The sequence below is a fragment of the Alnus glutinosa genome, chromosome 2, assembly GCF_958979055.1.
Source record: "Alnus glutinosa chromosome 2, dhAlnGlut1.1, whole genome shotgun sequence".
Taxonomy (NCBI): Eukaryota; Viridiplantae; Streptophyta; class Magnoliopsida; order Fagales; family Betulaceae; genus Alnus; species Alnus glutinosa.
The window spans coordinates 5,302,153-5,322,994 of record NC_084887.1 but is presented as its reverse complement, the minus strand read 5'-3'; the positions used below and the strand labels follow the sequence as shown (position 1 = coordinate 5,322,994).

At 40.3% G+C, this 20,842-nt stretch overlaps 4 protein-coding genes across 4 annotated transcripts; all 4 read right to left on the bottom strand.

Moving 5' to 3' along the window:
- Nucleotides 1-595: 595 nt before the first annotated feature.
- LOC133860217 (putative F-box/FBD/LRR-repeat protein At4g03220) lies at nucleotides 596-3,240 on the bottom strand. The gene is made up of 3 exons (XM_062295862.1): nucleotides 2,239-3,240; nucleotides 970-1,167; nucleotides 596-880 (listed from the first exon to the last, which is right to left on the bottom strand). The coding sequence occupies exons 1-3, from the start codon at nucleotides 3,238-3,240 to the stop codon at nucleotides 596-598; spliced, it is 1,485 nt and encodes a 494-aa protein (XP_062151846.1).
- Nucleotides 3,241-6,082: 2,842 nt separating this feature from the next.
- Nucleotides 6,083-11,103, bottom strand: LOC133861532 (putative F-box/FBD/LRR-repeat protein At4g03220). The gene is made up of 4 exons (XM_062297320.1): nucleotides 10,815-11,103; nucleotides 8,026-9,939; nucleotides 7,097-7,288; nucleotides 6,083-6,585 (listed from the first exon to the last, which is right to left on the bottom strand). The coding sequence occupies exons 2-4, from the start codon at nucleotides 9,058-9,060 to the stop codon at nucleotides 6,304-6,306; spliced, it is 1,509 nt and encodes a 502-aa protein (XP_062153304.1). The 5' UTR covers nucleotides 9,061-9,939; nucleotides 10,815-11,103; the 3' UTR covers nucleotides 6,083-6,303.
- A 646-nt stretch (nucleotides 11,104-11,749) lies between these two features.
- LOC133860216 (uncharacterized) lies at nucleotides 11,750-12,783 on the bottom strand. Its single transcript, XM_062295861.1, has 2 exons — nucleotides 12,490-12,783; nucleotides 11,750-12,124 (listed from the first exon to the last, which is right to left on the bottom strand). Exons 1-2 carry the CDS (start codon nucleotides 12,781-12,783, stop codon nucleotides 11,750-11,752), a joined length of 669 nt encoding a protein of 222 aa, XP_062151845.1.
- A 4,782-nt stretch (nucleotides 12,784-17,565) lies between these two features.
- LOC133861394 (pentatricopeptide repeat-containing protein At3g12770) lies at nucleotides 17,566-19,993 on the bottom strand. Its single transcript, XM_062297180.1, has one exon. It carries the CDS (start codon nucleotides 19,933-19,935, stop codon nucleotides 17,764-17,766), a length of 2,172 nt encoding a protein of 723 aa, XP_062153164.1. The 5' UTR covers nucleotides 19,936-19,993; the 3' UTR covers nucleotides 17,566-17,763.
- Between the last annotated feature and the right edge of the window lie 849 nt (nucleotides 19,994-20,842).

Below are 20,842 nucleotides of genomic sequence, written 5' to 3'. Positions count from 1 at the left end.
TTTTGTTGTTGCTAATCGTCTAAAAAGTCGTCGCAAATAACATTTAGTGAGGACAAGCCGTTGCTGATAAGTCCTTGTAAAAAGATGGACCTTGTTGCTCATCAACGACGACTTTATGTCGTTGCTGATAATGCTTTAATTTGCGTCGCCGCTATTAACTTTATAACCCAAACCGGAACGTCATTGCTGATAGTGTGTTATTAACAACGATTTAAAAGTCAATGCTGATAGTGGGTATATATGTTATCAATAACGGCTTAAATGTTGTTGCTGATATTGGGTTATCATAAACGACTTCAATGTTGTTGATAGTGTGTTATCAGTGACGACGTTTAGGTCGTTGTTGATAGTGGTCATCGCTGATAACAGATTATCAACAACGACTTAAGTCACTATGAATAAAAGATTAAGTTGCTACGACTGACAATAGAATTTCAGCTTGAACTATTATAGCTTATTATATAATTGTCAATGCCCAATTTGCAATTAAAGTCGTGCATCATACAAAATATTCCACTCTCTTTGAATAATATATGATTTACATCCAATTAAAAATATGAATTATAAGAAGCATATATATATATATATATATATATTACTCGCTCATGAGATTAATCTTGATATGAGGAGACGCCCACGGAAATCCAATAATATAATTTTCCTCCCACTCATATTGGTCTTTTGAACTAATTAGAGTCACTTCTTGCAAGACATTCCCATGCTTTAGCATAAATCTGGTAGCAACAATCGCGCTCTCACTCATACCATAAATTTTCAACACCCTTAGGTGATTTAGGAAGGATCTTAAAGCTTGAGCTTCAGATTCCCAAAACTGTTCTTCTGTGAAACCAGAGTCGTCCAATAAAGTTATGCCCCATTTCTGAAATCACATCAGAATATATATATAGCAGATGTTAAGGGTCAAACAAGTATGAAAGTCAAAAGGATTAAATTATGTTTGACACTCACATCGTCTGATCTTCTTGTGAGTATGCATTCATCACAATGAACAAATTCAAGTTTGAGAGTGTCAAGTAAGGGAGCATTCTTGAGTAAGCAAACTATTCCAGGGATTTCAGATTTTCGCAAACCATTATGAACTTCCAAGGTCCTCAGGTTCAAAAATGGAAATGGAAGACCACCCTCAAGGTATATAGTTGAAAAACTCTGCATCAGACAAAATAAAAAAACTTGAGCAAGTGACCATCACATTAATGCAATGTACATAAAACAATAACAAAATACTATATTATATGCAGCCTAATTTTTTTTTTTGTCAAGTTGGTCTTATAAATTGTTTAGAATAGATAATTGTAAACGATTCTAATCCAAACCAAAATCACTGGTGAATGCACAACCCCTCCCCCCCACCCCCAAAAATAAAGTAGAGAGAGAGAGAGCTTTTATAATTAGTAAACCCTAATATTATCTCCATCTCCACAGTCGTGTCTATCTCACACTGATTCTCACAGCACCAAACTGTCATGGTTCTCTCAAACAAGTAACCAGGCTTTTGGTGATGCTAACAGTGCTGATCAATTTTCAAAGAAATTCCCTTCATCTTTTCACTTATTCGTCAGGATCATCTAAATTGATGTAACCGTACATCAAAACGTACAACATATGGATAATTGACCTAATAACGACCATACAATTAGGAGTAAAAATGCGGGCAGGTATTAATTACCCGCATCTTTTATCCGCACCTAACCATTATCCACACATGCAGATGCGAATAGCAAAAATCAATATATATTTACATTTTCTTTATATATATATATATATAAATTCACTTAAACGACGTTGTTTTAGATTTGGTAAGTTTATGACTTTTAGGTTATATTAAGTTTTTTTCACTATCGTACAATCATCTCAAAGTCATACCTCATTGCAAATTTTTTTTTTCCTGTTCTTAAATTTGGTAATCACAATCTCAATTAGTCCATGAGACAATGATCATCTATAACTGATAATCACGACTTATATAAAAAGTTAAATCTTAATTTGTTTAAACTTTCATATAATAACAACTGCATTATTTAATATTGTATATAGATTTAGATAATCATCCAAAACGCTTATTACCTCATATGCGGATAGCAAATAATAGCTGCAATAACAGCACAAATGCAAGTAGTAATCATATAATACAGATGCAAATATTTAAAAGTGATGACCTCATAAATAAATAAAAACTAATAAAAAAGTGGATAAATAAACATAGAGATCGAAACCAACCTCTCCTGTATGCAGAGTGCGAATACGAAGGTATCGAGCAGAGACGACCCCGGATAGAAAGTTGATTGCCGCATTAACGATGAAAAGATATCTACCGGTAATATCAATGCTGCAATTTTTCAGGAAAGGGAAGCTTTGCACTGAATATTTCTCAGGAATCTCATTACCTTCCCAACAAAAAGTCTCCAGCTTCGGCGCAAAAATCTTGACCCAACTTTCATTCTTGCAAGCGCGGAAGGAAGATTTCACTCCCAAATTCTTTAGTCTTTCACCTGTAGACACGTCAAGCACATTTATCACCGTCCATTCAACTTTTAAATCTTCAATCCCCTGGCAACCAATATTGAGACGATTCAATCCTTCACAACGTTTTAGAGTCAATCTCTTTAGAGCAGGGAATGATGAAGAACCCGAAAACAACGCAGCCGAATCACTGTTCACAAAATGGACGTATTTCAGCGTCAATGCCTGCAGTGAACGAAGGCCACTGGTGTCACTACTCCTCAACAATTTAAACCATGAATATCCAAATGGGTTATGGCTTTTCAGTGAGAGACTTGTTAGCGAATCACAATCGAAAACACAACGAGGCAAATTGAATCCGCCGCAAAACGACACGTTCATCTTAAGCTCCTCAACGCGATGTCGTACCAAGCGGCGAATGCAATCGCGCAAACAAGTGAAACCCAGCTCTCCCTTGAAGCGAAAAACCTTTATATTGGAGTTTGCATGGCGACGAGCCAATACTGCGTTGATGAACTCCATGGCCTTGTAATTAGTTTGTCTCCTACAGGTTTTCTCGTAGAAGTCTAAACAAGGGTACGAAGCCCAGAGATAACGCCACCTTGTGGATAAAAGGCTGGTTTGTGCTATGGATTTGACTGGCAAGAAGGAGAGGATGTGGTGCAGAATGGCATCTGGGAGAGTGCTTATCCTGTCCTCGCTATCTCCCACCGCCTCCTTGAGAAGAAGCTTTCTTCTCCTTGATGCCCTGGTTTCCATGGCCGCACGATCAGGGGTTGAAGGGATAGAGAAAACTAATTATTGGATCTATTTTTCTACATGTGAATCTTATATATCTAATGGCTGATTTTAATAAAAGTTGTTAGAATTGTATAAAAGTTGTAAACGTATCATATTTCCCTAAAATTAGTGTAAGAGAGAGAGATGTGATACGTTTACAACTAACTTCTTTTTCTTTTCTTTTTTCAATTAACCAGTTGATCTCTTTTTCTACATATCCAATAGAGTTGTTAGACTTGTATAGAAGTTATAAACGTATCATAAGTGTAATGTTATAGAGATATAATATGTTTACAACTTCTATACAACTCCAACAACTTTTTTAAAAAATCAACCATCAGATATATAAGAAAACATATCCAATGGTTGGTTTGAATAAAAATAAAATAAAATTATTCAAATTGTATAAAAATCATAAAGAAATTGTAAATATGTCATTCATCTTTCCACACAAAATGAGTTTATCTTCACTTGGCCTCGAAAGTAACAAAATAAAGAGAGTATTATACCAAGACCTCATTGTCGCTTCACGCTCTACATGACTGCAAAATCATCCTATGATTCTCATTTCTAGATTATTGGTTCCTCCACCCTGACTATCCACCTTCCCGCCACCACCACCACCAATTCTCTACTCCTCACAGCAAAACAGTATCCTAACATTCTCTCATTGTTAGAATATATACCATGGAATCAGGCTTCCATACTTAAAAATTTTAGCAGGTAAAATAATGGACGGCTCAGATTTCACTTGCCTATTTTAAAGCCAAACGATGTCGCGTGGAGCTTACAAAATGTCTCAAGCGATTCACGCCGTCCATGTTTTCTTTGTGTAAAATGGAGTTGCAGCCCAAGGGAGCCTCTTCCCCTACCATAAGTACGAGCATGGCAGCAAAAGCAACCATCATATATAGCCGCCAACATTTTTGAAATCCTCTTTGTCCATTTTTTATGTCATGATTCAGAGGATCGGAACAATACCACAGAAGTCAAGGAGGAGCAAAGCAATATTAACGCGTCTTTCCTTGAGGAGCAATGGATGGCCTGTTTTTGATTTGGAACAGTTGGGGTATGAATCTATCCAACTTAACTGTCACTAACAAACACAATTTGGATCAGAAACCCGGCCAACAAAACTTGATTCGGGAACTAGACGAGGGAGAACGCTAAAGTTCTATTTTGGTTGCCGAGAAAATTACGAAAAATGATCAGAATCTTCCAAAGAACAAAAACAAACCCAGGATTTATTTCATCTTGCTATGTTTTCTTGGAAACCAAAGAGAGCGCACAGTACAAAGACTCAAAGAAAATATCTACAACCTCATACCGCTAAAACTCTTCCAAATCTCACCGGTCAAATTGTTCATAGAAAGTTTCAAGTTTGATAGAGGTGAAAGCTTGCCCAGAAAACTTGGCAACGGACCCACCAAATTGCAACTCATACAAGAGAGATTTCTCAACTGGGCTGAGTCCTGCAACTGAGTGGAGAACATCCACCTAGTCAAGTACGATAGAGGTTACAAGAAACCGGATTAAAGCCTAGTAATATGGTAAAAGTATATTAAAGCTAATTAGAAGTAAAATAAACTACGAATTAAGAGTTAGATATGGTTTCTTAAAGAGTATGACGACAGTTTAAGGGTTAGGCCGGTCATGATGTGTCGCTGGCACAAAGAAGGATAACAATGCCTAGCTAGTTTTAGGAGTGAGAGATGCTACGTAAGAGTACACAGGCCGTTTAGGAGGATTGGGGTTTAAAGTTTGGTAGTTCAACTAAGTCTAATGATGGTTAATTGCAGACACGTAATACGAGATTGGAGGCTCGAATTCTCTCTGATTTAGAGTCAACAAATATGCAGCGGAGTTTTTACCCCTTCGGCTAGCCAAGAATTGGGTCAAGAACTTCCGTCCCAAGGTGTAAAAGTTATCTATCGACCTTGGGGGAGTCTTCTGAACCAGTCTCGGACAATTTCTTTTAGAGTGAGGAGAAATGCCCTACAAACTATCTCGTCTGGCGTCCCATGAAGGACTATATGAACTCGGAAATTTTCGACCCATTTAGTAAACAAGAGATTGGTTTTCTGCAGTAAGCCATCTACTACCGACCATTTCTCCTGCATTTCTCGCACCATTTCCTCATATTTAGACTTCAGGTCTTTCACGGCCGCATTAAGTTCATCCCGTTCCTCCCGGTCCTCATTACGTCTTGATTCATACTCGGTTTCCCGGTTCTCGGGTAAGTAAAATCCCGAGATTTCCGGGATCAAGGCATATGTTTGGGATTTGATCTTTATCTTATAGATCTGTCTCACTCAAAGTAGGCTATTAGAAGCTCATCCAAGACCCTTAAATCAGGGAACATATCCTGAAAGTATTGGAAGCTCATCCGAGACCCCTCATTCTATCAAGGGAAATATCTTGAAATTGATTCTAGGGTCTTGGGCTTAGATTCTAGGCCTTGTCGCCATTTGGGTGCTGCAGCAAGCCTGTTTAAAATAGTGGGCCAATCTGGTCGGCCCAATTCCCAACAACTTTCATTTTCTTTCACATTTTTTTCTTTTACCAAAATATCGCAAAAAGGATTTGCTTCCTACCACTGCCAACCGATGAATTATGATTATTGTAGCAATCTAGGTGCAGCAAGTTTGAAATTAATTCTGCTTACTCTTTATTAATTGATCACTATTTAAATAGGAGGCCACATAACTATACAATTCAAACTGAATCAAACTAAAAGACTTGGAGATAAACTCTTACAAAGAACAATAAAAACCTACTATTAAATGATTTATGCACCAAGGCACTCCAAATAATTAAAAGATTCTAACTTAGAAAGATAATTATAATTATCCTTATTTAATTAAACTACGACTGTTCTAAGATAAGATACAGGAAAAATAACTGTAAGAGTTTCATAAGATATGTGCTTGTGAGTCATGCCAACGTCTTTTAACTGTTGTAGAATTCTACTTTCATAACAAACAGGTTCTGGAATATTCTTTTCTTTCTTTGGCCAAATACTTCCTTTCTCATGGTTGAACATTAATCAATTGAGATTTTGATACGAGGAGACGCCCACGGAAATCCAATAATAAATTCTTCCTTCCACTCATGGGGGTTTGAACGAAGAGTAACTTCTTGCAAGGCATTCCCATGCTTTAGCAGAAATCGCGTAGCAATAATCACGCTCTCACTCATCGAAAAATGAACATGAATTCTCAACACCCTTAGGTGATCTAGGAAGGATCTTAAAGCTTGAGCTTCAGATTCCCAGAACTGTTCTTCTGTGCAACCAGAGTTGTCCAATAAAGTTATGCCCCATTTCTGAAATCACATCAGCATAGCAGATGTAATTAGACTAGAGTTGTTACCATTGTAAGATGCACAAAACCCTAAATTAGGATTAAATTAAGAACAGAAAACTTCATCTAACCTCACAAACTTTTCTGGCATTTGTAATTACTTATTTAAACTTTAAAAAAAGTTGTCAATTTTGTGTATCCAAATTTAAAAAATTTGCAATGTCACCATTCCATTAGGATTTCTTATTAATAATCCTAACGGAAGGAACATGAAAATTCTCAAAATACTCATTTTAAAAAAAAAAAGAATAATAATTTTTAATTATTTAATTAGGGTCATTTTGTAATTTTAAAAATTTTACAATGGTATAAAGGACATTTCATCCATTTACTATTTAATTTAACCCCAAATCTTTTTAAATTTGGATACACTAAATTGAGAGCTTTTTAAGTTTAGGAAAGTAATTGTAAATGCGATAAAAGTTTAAAGAGATTAACTGAAGTTTTTCTATTAAATTATGTTTGATACTCACCTTATCACTACCGGTACTTGACAGAGAATAAGAAATTTCAAGTTTGAGAGTGTCAAGTAAGGGAGCATTCTTGAGTAGGCATACTATTGCAGGGATTTCAATTTTGCTCAAACGGCCTGTACGAACTTCCAAGGTCCTCAGGTTCAAAAATGGAAATGGAAGACCACCCTCAAAGTATATAGTTGACAAAATCTGCATCATAATAAAAGAAATAAATAAATAAATAAAAAGAAAAAGAAAGTGAACATTGATAATATGAATATAACCAAAATCATGGTTGACTCATTCTTATCAACTTAAACTTTTGAGACAAGTGGTGATTTAACTTGATATTAGAACACTGAATCCACAATTCACTCTAAATTTCAGTTAAATATTATACGTTTTGGGTCTCGACAAATAGTGATTTAACTATAAGTAACCTAATATTCCACCACCCCCCGCCCCCCCCCCCAAAAAAAAAAAAAAAAAAAGAAAAGAAAAGAAAAAAAGGACGAGAAGAGCTAATAAGTAACCTAATATTATCCTCATCTCCAATCCTGTCTATCTCACAACAACAACAAATGTCAATGTCAGGGTTCTCTAAAGGAAAAATATTTTTGCACAACACAAGACACATAAGGTTAGATCCATGTGAGTGGGACCCATCACATGGGTCCCACCTTATGTGTCTTGTGTTGTGCATCAATCACAACTCTTTTCTAAAAGAGTGGTGATCAATTTTCAAGCAAATTTCACCCATTTTTTCACTTATTCGATGTAACCGTGCGTCAAAACAACATATAGATAATTGACCTAAAAGACGACAATAGAAGATAGAGAAATGTGGATTCATTTTTTTGCACATTTCTTGTTCTTATCTCTGTCTAAAAGATGTGCAAATCCATTGTTGTAAAAAGAAGTAGATAAATAAACATAGAGAAACCAACCTTAACCGCATGCAGAATGTGAATACGAAGGTATCGAGCAGAGACGACCCCGGATAGAAAGTTGATTGCCGCATTAATGGTGAAACGATATTTAAAAGTAGTCTCAATGCAACAATTTTTCAGGAAAGGGAAGCTTTGCACTGAATATTTCTCAGGAATCTCATTATGTTCCCAACAAAAAGTCTCCAGCTTCGGCGCAAAAATCTTGACCCAACTTTCATTCTTCAAAGCGCGGAAGGAACATATCACTCGCAAAGTCTTTAGTCTTTCACCTCCAGAGATGTCCAGGCCATTTATCTTCGTACCTTCAACTTCTAAATATTCAAGCTCCGGGCAACCAATATTGAGATGAGTAATTCCTTTACAACATTTCAGAGCCAATCTCTTTAGAATAGGGAACGATGAAGAGCCCGAAAATAACGCAGCCGAATCCCTGTCGATAAATCGGACGTGTTTCAGTGTCAATGCCTGCAGTGAACGAAGGCCACTGGTACTTCCCGTAACATTATAGGAGCAAAATTTAAACCATGAATTTCGAACTCCGCACCAGGAGTCCGGATAATGGGTTTTCAGTGTGAGGCTTGTTAGTGAATCACAATCGACAACACAACGAGGCAAATTGAATTCACTGCCCAACGAGACGTCCAGCTCGAGTTCCTCAACGCTATGTCGTACCACGCGGCGAATGCAATCACGCAAACAAGGGAAACCCAGATGTCCCTTGAAGCGAAAAACCTTTATATTGAAGTTTGCAGGGCGACGAGCCAATACTGTTGTTATGATCAACTCCATGGCCTTAGTATCTCTCTGATGGCTTTCCGTCATACTAAACTCGGAGAAGTCTAAACAAGGGAGCGTAGTCCAGAGATAATCCCACCTTTTGGATAAAAGGCTGGTTTGTGCTATGGATTTAACTGGCAAGAAGGAGAGGATGTAGTGCAGAATGGCATCTGGGAGATTGCTTATCCTGTCCTCGTTATCTTCCACCGCCTCCTTCAGAAGAAGCTTTCTTCTTCTTGATGCCCTGGTTTCCATGGCCCTACCTGTTTGGTGGCTTAACGGGATTAGGGTTTCAAGGGATCGAGAAAATTAACTGATCGAAGAGAGGGGCAGGGGTATATTTGTCCCAAAAAAATGTGAAATGACAAAAATACCCCTGCCCTATAACTAACTGGATACTCTCCAGTTCAACTGAACCGGAGAGCACTTGAAGCACCGGCTGGCGGCTCCAATTTTTTCGCCAGCTTGGCTATACAACGGGAGTGAGGACGTTCTTGAATCTTTCTTGGACTCTCAGTCAACCTATCCTTATTTGGGGCTTGCTGACGTGTTCGGTCCCATTGACACGTGGCTTTTGACAAATTGCTCCTTTTTTTTTTTTTTTTTTAAATACATAAACCTACAAGAAAAAAAACTAAATTAACAGAGCGTGGGAAGGTGGGTCCTTCCCACTGACAATAGGAACAGAAAGGGGAAGGGAAGGAAATATCGGAATGAGACTAGAAAAATTACCATAAAAAGACACGCTAGAGATAAGGGAAGAAATCCTCCGATCTTGGGAAATGCTCACCTTCAATAATGAATCGTCCAAGCTATTGAGAGAAGTAGCCAATGATACAGCTACAAGGGCTGACAAAGCTTCACCAAAATTTGGCATACATGGAGAGCTTAATTGAGATACCATTCCAATGATATGGTCTTCATGGTTATGACAAACAGCTGTTTGCACTGAGAAATAATCTAGAATAGTTATATCAAAATTGATCTTATCCCAATCAGCGGGAGGAGGTAGCCATTTTTCCCAGGGGGTGGGTCTTCTGTTGCCAGGCATTGTAATGCTCGAGAACGACTTTATTGATATTCCCTGATATTTGACGAGCATCAAAAGTGGTTCAATCATGAAAAGCTTTGTTCCTATAAAACCATAAAACATCACAAGCTTTAGAACTTCCATCTTTTTCTGATCTTCTAGCAACTTATAGGATTTATATCTAGAACTTAATCATTTAGTTTATTATTGAATTGATTTTAGTACAAGAAGTTTTTTATTTCTTGTATTGTTCAAGGATTCAAGAGAGAGACATGTTCTTCTCTTTTCTCTCTTTTGCTACGTCACTATATTATCTACGATCCCCATTTCAAGATTGGGAGTAAGTTCAGCAAAGGCAGCTAAACCGAGCAGATCAGATTTTGAATATCCTCTTCGCAGGTGCAAATGGTGGATGTTGTAGGGAAAAAAATATCCCTTTTCTGCTAGCTAGAAGCTTTGCAACACAAACCAATATGAATAAAGAAGTCAGACAATCCATTAACATTTACTAGAAAATTGACCCGTCTACAGAGCTATTAAGTTGAATCTAGTAATTGCAATAAAGTTAGAGAAAGAAACTCAAGGTTCTTCTCTGACATAAGGTAAAAACAAAACAATCATATACTATTTCTTTCCACAAACTACTAAGACTAGAAAGACCAAACTTTCAATTAAAGGAAGACCATGAGTGCGTGCCTTCGTGACATCCTATAAAGACCATAATACACCCTACTAAGGGGAAATGATCATATGACAAGGGATAGCTAGCATGCTGTAAGATCATGGCCACCGAGAATACCCAAGTGAAGAGACTGTTGTTGATTTAACCAGTTTCTTTTATTATATCAGACAATGCATGTTTAGTGGCAGCTGAAATTCTTGCAGGATTTTATGAGGTTCTAATGGATATAACCAACTATTTATATTCAATGTAAATGGTGACATTTTATATCCAAAATAACTAATGAAATCTCTGTACCTCTCCGTCCGAAGTTGTTACTTGTCTCAATCCATAGGCAGAGAACAGTTCACCAACTCTGGCATCTTCTTTTCCCTTCTCACAAGGTGGACCTTTTTTCTGAAGAGTTTGCAGTAAGATGCAAATTTTTAACCATAAGAGTAATGGAATAGGTTGACTGTTCAAATCTAACGATCGATCCTTGGATTTCTCTCCTGTTTCTTTACTTCTTTTTCATATTGATTGGAGCAATTGCAAATAATGTATGCTCGCCTTTGTTAGGATTAGAAACAGAAGCATCTGCCTTCAAAGTCGGTTGAAAGAGTTGACAGCATTAATTTTGATCTAAACTATGACATAAAGCAAATGAACATGTTAATAGCAGGAGGCCTGCTCAAACATTGAGGACTAAGTAAGCTTATGAATAATATACATAACATGTATAGAAAAAAAATTGTAATAGCAGAATTAATAAGAGATAAATATCACTGGCCTTTAACTTGATTGAGGTATATAATAGCCTACCAATTTCTAGGACTTGGGGGGGGGGGGGGGGCGATGAATAACAAATTTATAAACCTTTTAGAAAACAGTCAAAATTCTGATAAGAACCCGAAATTGGGAACTCAAAAGGACTTGTTATTGATAATTCTCTTCATACTCGACTCATAGATTAGGGTTACATTTATAGGCTAACTTATTGGGTAAAACAAGGAAAGGAAATAACATGAATAGGAAATGAAATAAACTTATTGTCTTGCCGTGTTGAAAATCGGTTAAAGGGGAAAGTAGCCGTTGGAGGCTGGACAAGATTGGCGCCAGCTGCTACTTGCCTTATTGGATAGCCACCTGCCTTAGTGAAACCCTAATGATAATCTGAAGCCCTAATTGATCGTAGCCGTTACTTGCCAAAAATATCTCCTATCATTCCCGCCCTCTTGAAATCAACCTTGGCCTCAAGGTTGAAAATTAGGAAACCGTTCTTGGATGGAATGAGCCTCCTCCCACGTGGCATCTTCCAGGGGTAAACTAGTCCATTGGACGAGGAGCTGAGTGATGGTACGACCGCGCTTGCGGACTTGGCGCCGGTCGAGGATGCGATAGGGCGATACCTGCAGTGTCCCTTGGTCATCGAAGGTGGGCAATGCTTGAGCTGGAACGTTGGTGCGACCCATGACTTTCTTGAGACATGAAACATGGAACACTGGGTGGACCACCGAGCCTGCGGGAAGTTCCAGGCGATACGCAACCTTGTCGATGCAGAAAGGGCCATAGAACCCAGGGGCCAGCTTCATGGATTGGCGGGTGGTGATCGAGCTTTGACAATATGGCTGGAGGCAGAGGAACAACATGTCACCTTCAGCAAATTCGCATTCTGTTCGGTGTTGATCCGCTTGCTGTTTCATGCGATTTTGAGGCGATTTTGAGCCTCGGTGAGGTGCTGCTTGAGTGTTCGGAGGATGCTGTCCCGGGAGGTTAAGGCATCGTCCACTTGAGCCACCGCAGTGATGCCAGCCTCATAGCCCACCATGGTCGGAGGAGGTCGCCCGAAAACAGCTTCGAATGGTGTCGTCTTTGTCGCCGTGTGATAGGAGGTATTGTACCAATATTCCTCCCAAGACAGCCATTGGACCCACTGTTTGGGCTGTGTACTAACAAAACATCACAAGTAGGTTTCAAGGCAACGATTTACTACCTCCGTTTGTCCATCGGTTTGGAGGTGATAACCGGAACTGAGTTTCAGCTTAGTACCCTGCAAGCGAAACAATTCTTGCCAGAATTTACTGGTGAAGATTCGGTCGCAATTAGATACGATCGACTTTGGAAGTCCATGGAGTTTGATGATGTTATCCATGAAGGCCCTTTCCACGGATGTTGCCATATACGTGTGCTTAAGAGCCACGAAATGGGCTGCCTTAGAGAGCCGATCGACCACCACCATGATCACGGTGTAACCGTTGGAGTTGGGAAGAGCATCAATAAAATCCATGGATAGTTCCGACCAAATGTGATCAGGTACGGGTAGCGGCTACAGCAGCCCGGCTGGGGTCAGGGTCTCGTACTTGTGTCGTTGGCACACTTCACACTCCGCAATGTATGTGCGGATATCTAATCGCATATGGGGCCAGTAGAAGAGTTTGTTAACTCGCTGAACTGCTTTTAAGTAACCGGAATGGCCCGCGGTGGGGCTAGCATGAAGCTCGTCGAGGATAACAGTTCGCCAAGGAGACTCTGGTCTAATGACGAGACGACGATCGTACTGCAACAACCCATCCTGCACCGAATAATGTTCAGCCAAAAAGTGGTCGTGCTGCAACTTACCGATCTTAGCTTGTATCCAAGGATCTTGTTTCAATTCTGCCTTCATACTGTCCAGCCAATCCAGGTGCACGTATGAGATGGCTGATAGGGAGGCTGGTTCCTCCTGCTGTCAGGATAAGGCATCCGCGACCCGATTTTCGACCCCCTTTTTGTATGTGATGGTGTAGTCGTACCATAGGAGTTTTGTGAGCCATTTTTGCTGCATTGGGGTAGTGGCACGAGCATCCAAAAAATGTTTGAGGCTTTGGTGATCGGTCTTGATAATGAAATGACGACCAACGAGATATGTACGCCATTTAGTGACCGCATGGATGATGGCCGTCATTTCTTTCTCATAGGCGGAGAGCCCGAGGTGGCGAGGTGCTAAGGCCTTGCTTGTGAAAGCAATGGGTCGGCTGGATTGAATTAGAACCGCACCAATGCCGCTACCACAAGCTTCACTTTCGATCACAAATGGCTTGGAGAAATCCGGTAAGGCAAGGACGGGAGTGGTGGTCATAGCCCTTTTGAGGGCGTTGAAAGCTTCTTCGGCATCCGAGTTCCACGCAAAATTGCCCTTTTTTAGCAAGGCGTTGAGAGGCCTGCAAATTTACCATAATCCCGGACAAACTTCCTGTAGTAGCCCGTGAGGCCGAGAAAACCTCGCAATCCTATGATAGTTTTTGGGATGGGCCAGTCGAGCATGCTGCTGATTTTCGTGGGGTCAGCCGCAACTCCCTCCTTGGAGATAATATGGCCGAGATACTCCACATGTTCTACCCCAAACGAGCATTTGGATCGTTTGACAAAGAGTTGATGTTTCTGAAGTTGTAGCAACGTCGTCTCAAGGTGATGAAGATGGGCCTCCAAGGTAGGGTTGGACACCAGTACATCATCCAAAAAAATCAGAATGAATTTACACAAGAAAGGGCGAAATACCTCGTTCATCAAGTGTTGGAAGGTGGATGGTGCATTGGTGAGACCGAAGGGCATGACCAAAAACTCGTAGTGACCATCATGCGTTCGAAAGGCCGTTTTCAGGATATCCGTTTCGTGGGCTCGAATCTGATGGTACCCAGAGCGTAGGTCGAGTTTAGAAAAATAACACGCACCATGCAATTCATCTAGAAGCTCGCCGATCACCAGAATGGGAAACTTGTCTTTAACAGTGATCTGGTTGAGGGCCCAGTAATCGACACACATGCGCCAAGTTCCTTCCTTCTTGCGAACAAGTAAGACCGGGGAAGAGTAGGGGCTGTGGCTAGGTCAAATTAGCCCTGTTTCGAGTAGTGCCTTGACTGTTCGCTCAATCTCATCCTTATGAATTTTGGCATACCGGTAGGGGGCGTACATTGGTAGGAGCACTGTCCGGTAATAATAGGATTTGATGGTCATGTGAACGCCAAGGAGGCAGCACTGTGGGCTTAGCAAACAGGTGGCTGAACCGGTCTAAGAGCTGGTGCAACTGAGGTAAGGCCGACCGATTTGGAGCGGTGATCGACATAAGTTCGGTATCCTGGATCCATCGTGGTTGGATTAGCAGGCTGCTCGCGGGACTCTCCTTCCTCCATACTTGCTCCACGGAGCGAATTCCTACCCCGTCAACAGGCTGGCTCCTGTTGCCCATGATTTTGTACCGCCATTTTGCCACTGTAAATTCCATGCTTAATTCCGAAAAGTCCCAGATAATAAGCCCCAAGGTGCGAAGCCATTGAGTGCCCAACACCATGTCGCAACCTCCGAGTGGCAAAATATAGAAATCGGCCGAAAAGGAAAACTGCTATAATTTCACCAACACACCTGGACAACACCCGGTGCTTCTCAGCTTGCCCCCATCTGCAATCCGGACCTCTAGCTCCGCATTAACATCAATTTGGCAGAGCAGGCGTCGCACCGCCCGAGGATGCAGGAAATTGTGCATGCTCCCGGAGTCGACTAGTGCCGTGAGGGGCTGTCGCTTGATGTACAGCGTGACCCGCATAGTTTGTGGGGTTGTTTCTCCCGTCAAGGCAGCAACCAATATCTCCAACACCTCCGCTAGTTCGGCATCCTCGAACACGTCGTTTGCATCTTCTGCTAGTGTCTCTTCACCCTCAATGAGAAACAACATTTTCTGCTTGCACCTGTGTCCAGCTTCCCAGTGTTCATTGCAATTGTAGCACAAGTTCTTGCGTCTTCTTTCGGCGGCTTCAGCGGGGGTCAGTCGCTTGACTAGTGGGAGTTTCTGTGCTGCTGGGACCACGAAACTGGTAATGGGCTTGACGGAGTTTTTGGGTTGTGGTTTGCGGGTTTGCCTTTCCTCTTGTAATCGGGCAAGGCCGATGGTCGAGGAGAGAGAAGTGGGTCTAAAAATCTTGACGTTCAGACGGATTTCTTCCTTCAGCCCACCGATAAAATAGCTAATGAGGAACTGCTCGCTCAAACCCGGAACCTGAGTGGCTAGCTTCTCAAATTCGGTCTGGTAGTCCCGGATACTGCCAACCTGCTGCAGTTTCGCCAAAGCTTCCGCGGAGTCGTCATACTCCGTTGGTCCGAATCGAGTTAACAGAGCTTGGGAGAATTCTGGCCACATCGCCATGGGTTGGCCGTCATCGCCCATCGATACCATTGTAGGGCATCTCCTTCCAAATGAAAGGAGGCAATCCGAATCTGTTGAGTAGCCTAGGTTTGGTGGTATTCGAAGAATTGCTCTGCCTGGTAGAGCCATCCCGACGGATCACCACCATCGAATCGAGGGAAGTAGAGGAGTAAGGCCCGAGTGTGGATGGCGTTGTCACCACATCGCTGGTCGTGGTTATGCCCGGTACCGGAATACGATTCTGGTACATGATTGCGTGGAGGAGGTGGTGGAGCACCACTGTGGACACCCCTGTTAGTTCGGCTGTCGCTGGTCTCGGCTTCCATCTGCTGCACGCTGGCGGACAGCCTATCGTAGTTCTGATTGAGGGCGGCCATGGCTTCCGTCATCTCCTTCATGTGTTGTTCCAATCGTTCCATGAAACGAGCGAGATGATCCGGCTCCATCCTTTGCTGTTTCTGCTTGCGTGTATGGACCATACACTGGATCAAAATTGCTCTGATACCAAAATGATAAGAACTCGAAATTGGGAACTCAAAAGGACTTGTTATTGATAATTCTCTTCATACTCGACTCATAGATTAGGGTTACATTTATAGGCTAACTTATTGGGTAAAACAAGGAAAGGAAATAACATGAATAGGAAATGAAATAAACTTATTGTTTTGCCGTGTTGAAAATCGGTTAAAGGGGAAAGTAGCCGTTGGAGGCTGGACAAGATTGGCACCAGCTGCTACTTGCCTTATTGGATAGCCACCTGCCTTAGTGAAACCCTAATTGATAATCTGAAGCCCTAATTGATCGTAGCCGTTACTTGCCAAAAATATCTCCTATCAAATTCCTATGTGCTATCCAGTCAAGAAATAAATATTGCAGAAACTGAGTAGATTAAATATTCAAGTACAATAAGCATCAAAATAAGAAATGCTATTTCTCCAACTCCTGTCCAACTCATATCAAACTCTAAGAACTTCTTTTTTAAATTAACCATTAGATATGTAAGACCTACACTTAGGAAAACAAATTCAATGATTGGTTTGAAAAAAAAAAAAAAAAAGTTGAATGAGAGAGTAGGAGAAGTAACAGGTCTTTTTCAAAATATATAATAATCATTGCAAGCGTGTTATATTTTTAATAAATGGAACACATAATCTAAGAAATTATTACACATAATTGTGCACATGGGATGTTTTACGTGGAAAACCCAAATGGGAAAAACTACTGGACCTAGTCCAGCTCACGGGAAAATACAAGTACAAGACTTACAAAAGCTCAAATATAGACTTAAAAACCAACTCAACACCTAAAGATGTATGTTGTAATGTTCACACTTGTTCACCAATTGATACACCCATGACCCCCATCCTTTTGTTCATTGATATTGGACGTCAACTCCTCAATACACTCTCCACTTTATCCACACAATGTCTTCGGATTTCATGCTCCAGACTTCATACAATGATGTAGAAGAGTTAAAATGATGGCTGATGGTTATGTGGGGTTACCTCTAAAAGGGTTTTCTTGGAGACACAATAGTGAGAAATTATATATTCATTTAATATTTTCACTTGATGATTTTCTCTAATAGCATAGTGTTTCCACTTCTCTTCTAAAAGAACACCTAGGAACTCTCAAGGTTCTCTTTTTTTACTCTCTTAAATTATTGAAACAAAAATATGGGAGATTATACTTGCCGTTATTATTATTGATTTAGACAAGATATCTCTTTATATATTCACGTGCGTGTGTGTGTGAACAAAAATTTCAATATATAACCTGAAATAACATCTAGTACCTAAAACCTCTCTCAGTGACAAATTGGTATTTGATATTTTTTTTCTTAATATAATTTCACTTGAAGTCTATCCCCCCCACCCCAACTCCCCACGAGCAGTTTTCTTTAAGGGATTAGCGCCTTTCATATATGCTAGAACTGTAAAGTCTACCCTCAAAATGATTATGCACCAAAATGCTACATTCAACTCCATACCAAATTGAGGTGTAGGTGGTGGAATATTTGTTTGCTTCCTTGATCTGCATGAAGCTGAACTGAACCAAAGAAACTGTAACATGAAGTGCTGGCCTTCCCTCTCACCAATAATCTCCACAGGAACAGAATCCATCTTTGAAATGATGGAAACGAGTGACATCCCGAACAACTATCTCTCTGTTAACAAGCTTCGAAATAAATTTGGTCGCTGAATGACAATTTACACATGCCCGAAGATTCTTTGTTATTCTAAGGGTAGTTCCAGGAGGAGTGCTAATGAGCCCAAAGGCAATTGCTATCCTTTCGCTATGATTACAGAGAGTCTCCTCTGTCTCTTCATAATTCAAATCATGAAGTACAGATTCTGCATGTGGGACAAATCCTGCCTCCTTCAACTTTTTCTCCAGTCTCTCAAGCTCCTCAGAAATTTCCTTATGCCTTGGATGTGACTTGTCTCCCACAAGAAATGCCTGAAGCTTACCATTGATCTCAATCAAACTATACCCAAGGTCCTTACTCAACCCTTTCTCCTTCATCAACACACGAACCTTTCCAACACAATGCCACAAACGGGCTGAAGCATAGAGATTTGAAAGCTGCACATAATGCCCTGTATTATAAGGGTCTAATGTGAAAAGCTGCTCTGCTGCATATTCTCCTAATGCCACATGGCGATAGATCTTACATGCACTCAGAAGTGCTCCCCATACACTTACACCTGGTTCCATTGGCATTTTCATGATAAAATCATAAGCTTGTTCCAAATGGCCTGAACGTCCAAGAAGATCAACCACACAAGCATAATGCTGGTGGCGAGGCTCAATGCCATAATCTCTCATGCAGTGGAAAAGTTCCCATCCCTCTTCTAAAAGGCCTGAATGATTGCACGCTGTGAGGAGACCAACAAAGGTGACATCATTGGGGCATACCCCATGTTGCTTCATTGCGTAGTAAAGATCAATGGCTTCTCGGCCCCGACCATGCAATCCATATCCCATAATCATGGCACTCCACACCACCACATCCTTATCAAGTGTCCTATCAAAAACGATACGAGCCAAATCTACGCTTCCACATTTTGCATACATATCAATAAGGGCTGTGTTGACAAAAACATCATTTCTATACTCACTCCTCATGATATAATCATCCATCCATCTGGCTAATTCAAGGGACCCCACTTGGGCACAAGCTAAGATGGCAGATGTCATAGTTATAGAATCTATCCTTATCTTCTTAGAGATCATCTCATGGAATAGCCCTACCGCTTCCTCGGCATAACCATTCTTTGCATAACCTGAAATCATGGCATTCCACAGACTCAAACTCGGTATCTCCATCCGATGAAAAAACGATCTCGCAACTGTCACCTGCCCACATTTTGCATACATGGCAGTGAGTGAAATTAGCAAGTCTGGTTCATCTTCAAGACCCATCTTAATGACACAACCATGCACAGATTTCCCTTGTATTAAATCGTCAACATCAGTATAAGCCTTTAGAACACTCACAAGAGCTATCCAATCTGGTTTCAGATTGCTCTGTCTCATTTGACTGAATATTCTCAACGCTTCCATCGGCTCACCATTCTGGGTATACCCAGAAATGATGGAAGTCCACGAGACAACCGTTCTATCGCATAATACATCAAACACAACCCTAGCCGGCCCAATCTGACCGCACTTTGCATACAATGCAACAAGCGCATTCTGCACAAATACATCCGATTCAAACCCATGTCTAAATATCTGCCCATGAACCCGGCAACCCATTCTAAGGGCCGGCAAGCCACAGCAAGCTTTGAGCACTGACGGAAAAGTAAAGCGATCCGGAGTCACCCCTGCCACTTGCATCCTCAAATACAGTTCAATCGCATCACCAAACATATTGTGCCTCGAATAACCCCTAATGATCGCATTCCACAAAAACACATCCGGCTCACGAAATTCATCGAATATGTTACGCGCATAACGAATTTCTCCAAAAGCCACGCCCGCATTAATTAATTTAGTTATCAATAACCTATCATCCTGCGATCCAGAGACCAGTAACTGCCCATGGATTTGATTCAAATGGTTCTTGTGCGTCGAATTATCGATGAGAGACGCGTAGAAGGAGTGGGGATCGAAGGCTTGGCTGGAAACAGACGCGGGAAATTCAAATGATGTTACCGTTGCTGGGTCCAACGGTCGGATTTTGGTGGGAACGGAATAGAGAGAGGTTAAATAAGAAGGGCTATAGAATTTCCTGGCGAGAGACACAATCACAGCCATGCGTGTGTTCTACCATCACTTTCAAACTGACACCATTCTTGGGAGAGTAATAGCGTTCTTACCCTCACACCTCCGCCTAGAGTCCACAGACGCTCTTCTTAAAATATTAATTTAAATGATTAATTTTTTATTTTTTTTATCAATTTAAATTTTTTAGATAACTAATAATAATTCAACATAATACAAGAGTAAATTTTATCATTTATCCCATATTTCAACTAAAATAGTTTACTTTTTGTGTGGTCCAACACATGAATAGAAGGTTAAAATATTTATTTAAATAATTAAATTCTCTTTTTTTTTTTTTAATAATTTAAGCTTTTGAGATAATTATTAATTTGACAAAAGTTGGGTATAATACAATTAATTAGAGATAAGTTTCATAAAATAGCTTTAGGTCAAAAGGCCATTGACAAAAAAATCAGAAGCTCATTTGGGCTACCCATGAACAAATTATAGCAGACATTTTAGATGTTCTTTGTTATTTTTAGGTCTAGGAGTTTGTCGTATCAAACGAGCGGATAACTCGGCTGCACACCAATTGGCGAAGGCGGGCAATCAACATGATCAGGATCGCGCTTCATTGTATTACAGAATTTCTTAGACCTTTTGTTTCATTAGAGAACTTTTCTATGGTCATTTAGAGTTGTTTTGTTCTAGCTGTTTTCAAGTTTGAATGAAAATGAAAAACATCTTTTCAAAAAAAAAAAAAAAAAAAGGCTATTGACAAATATTAATGCTACTGTTTATGCATGCTCTAAATAGTGAAAATAATGAAACTTGCACATATATATATGTAACTTAGAGACATTTGACTCAACTCGAATGGATCCACATACCTTAATTCTTAAAAGAAATGTTTTTCATTTTATATATAAAAGAAGTTTTGTTCTACAATATAGTGTAA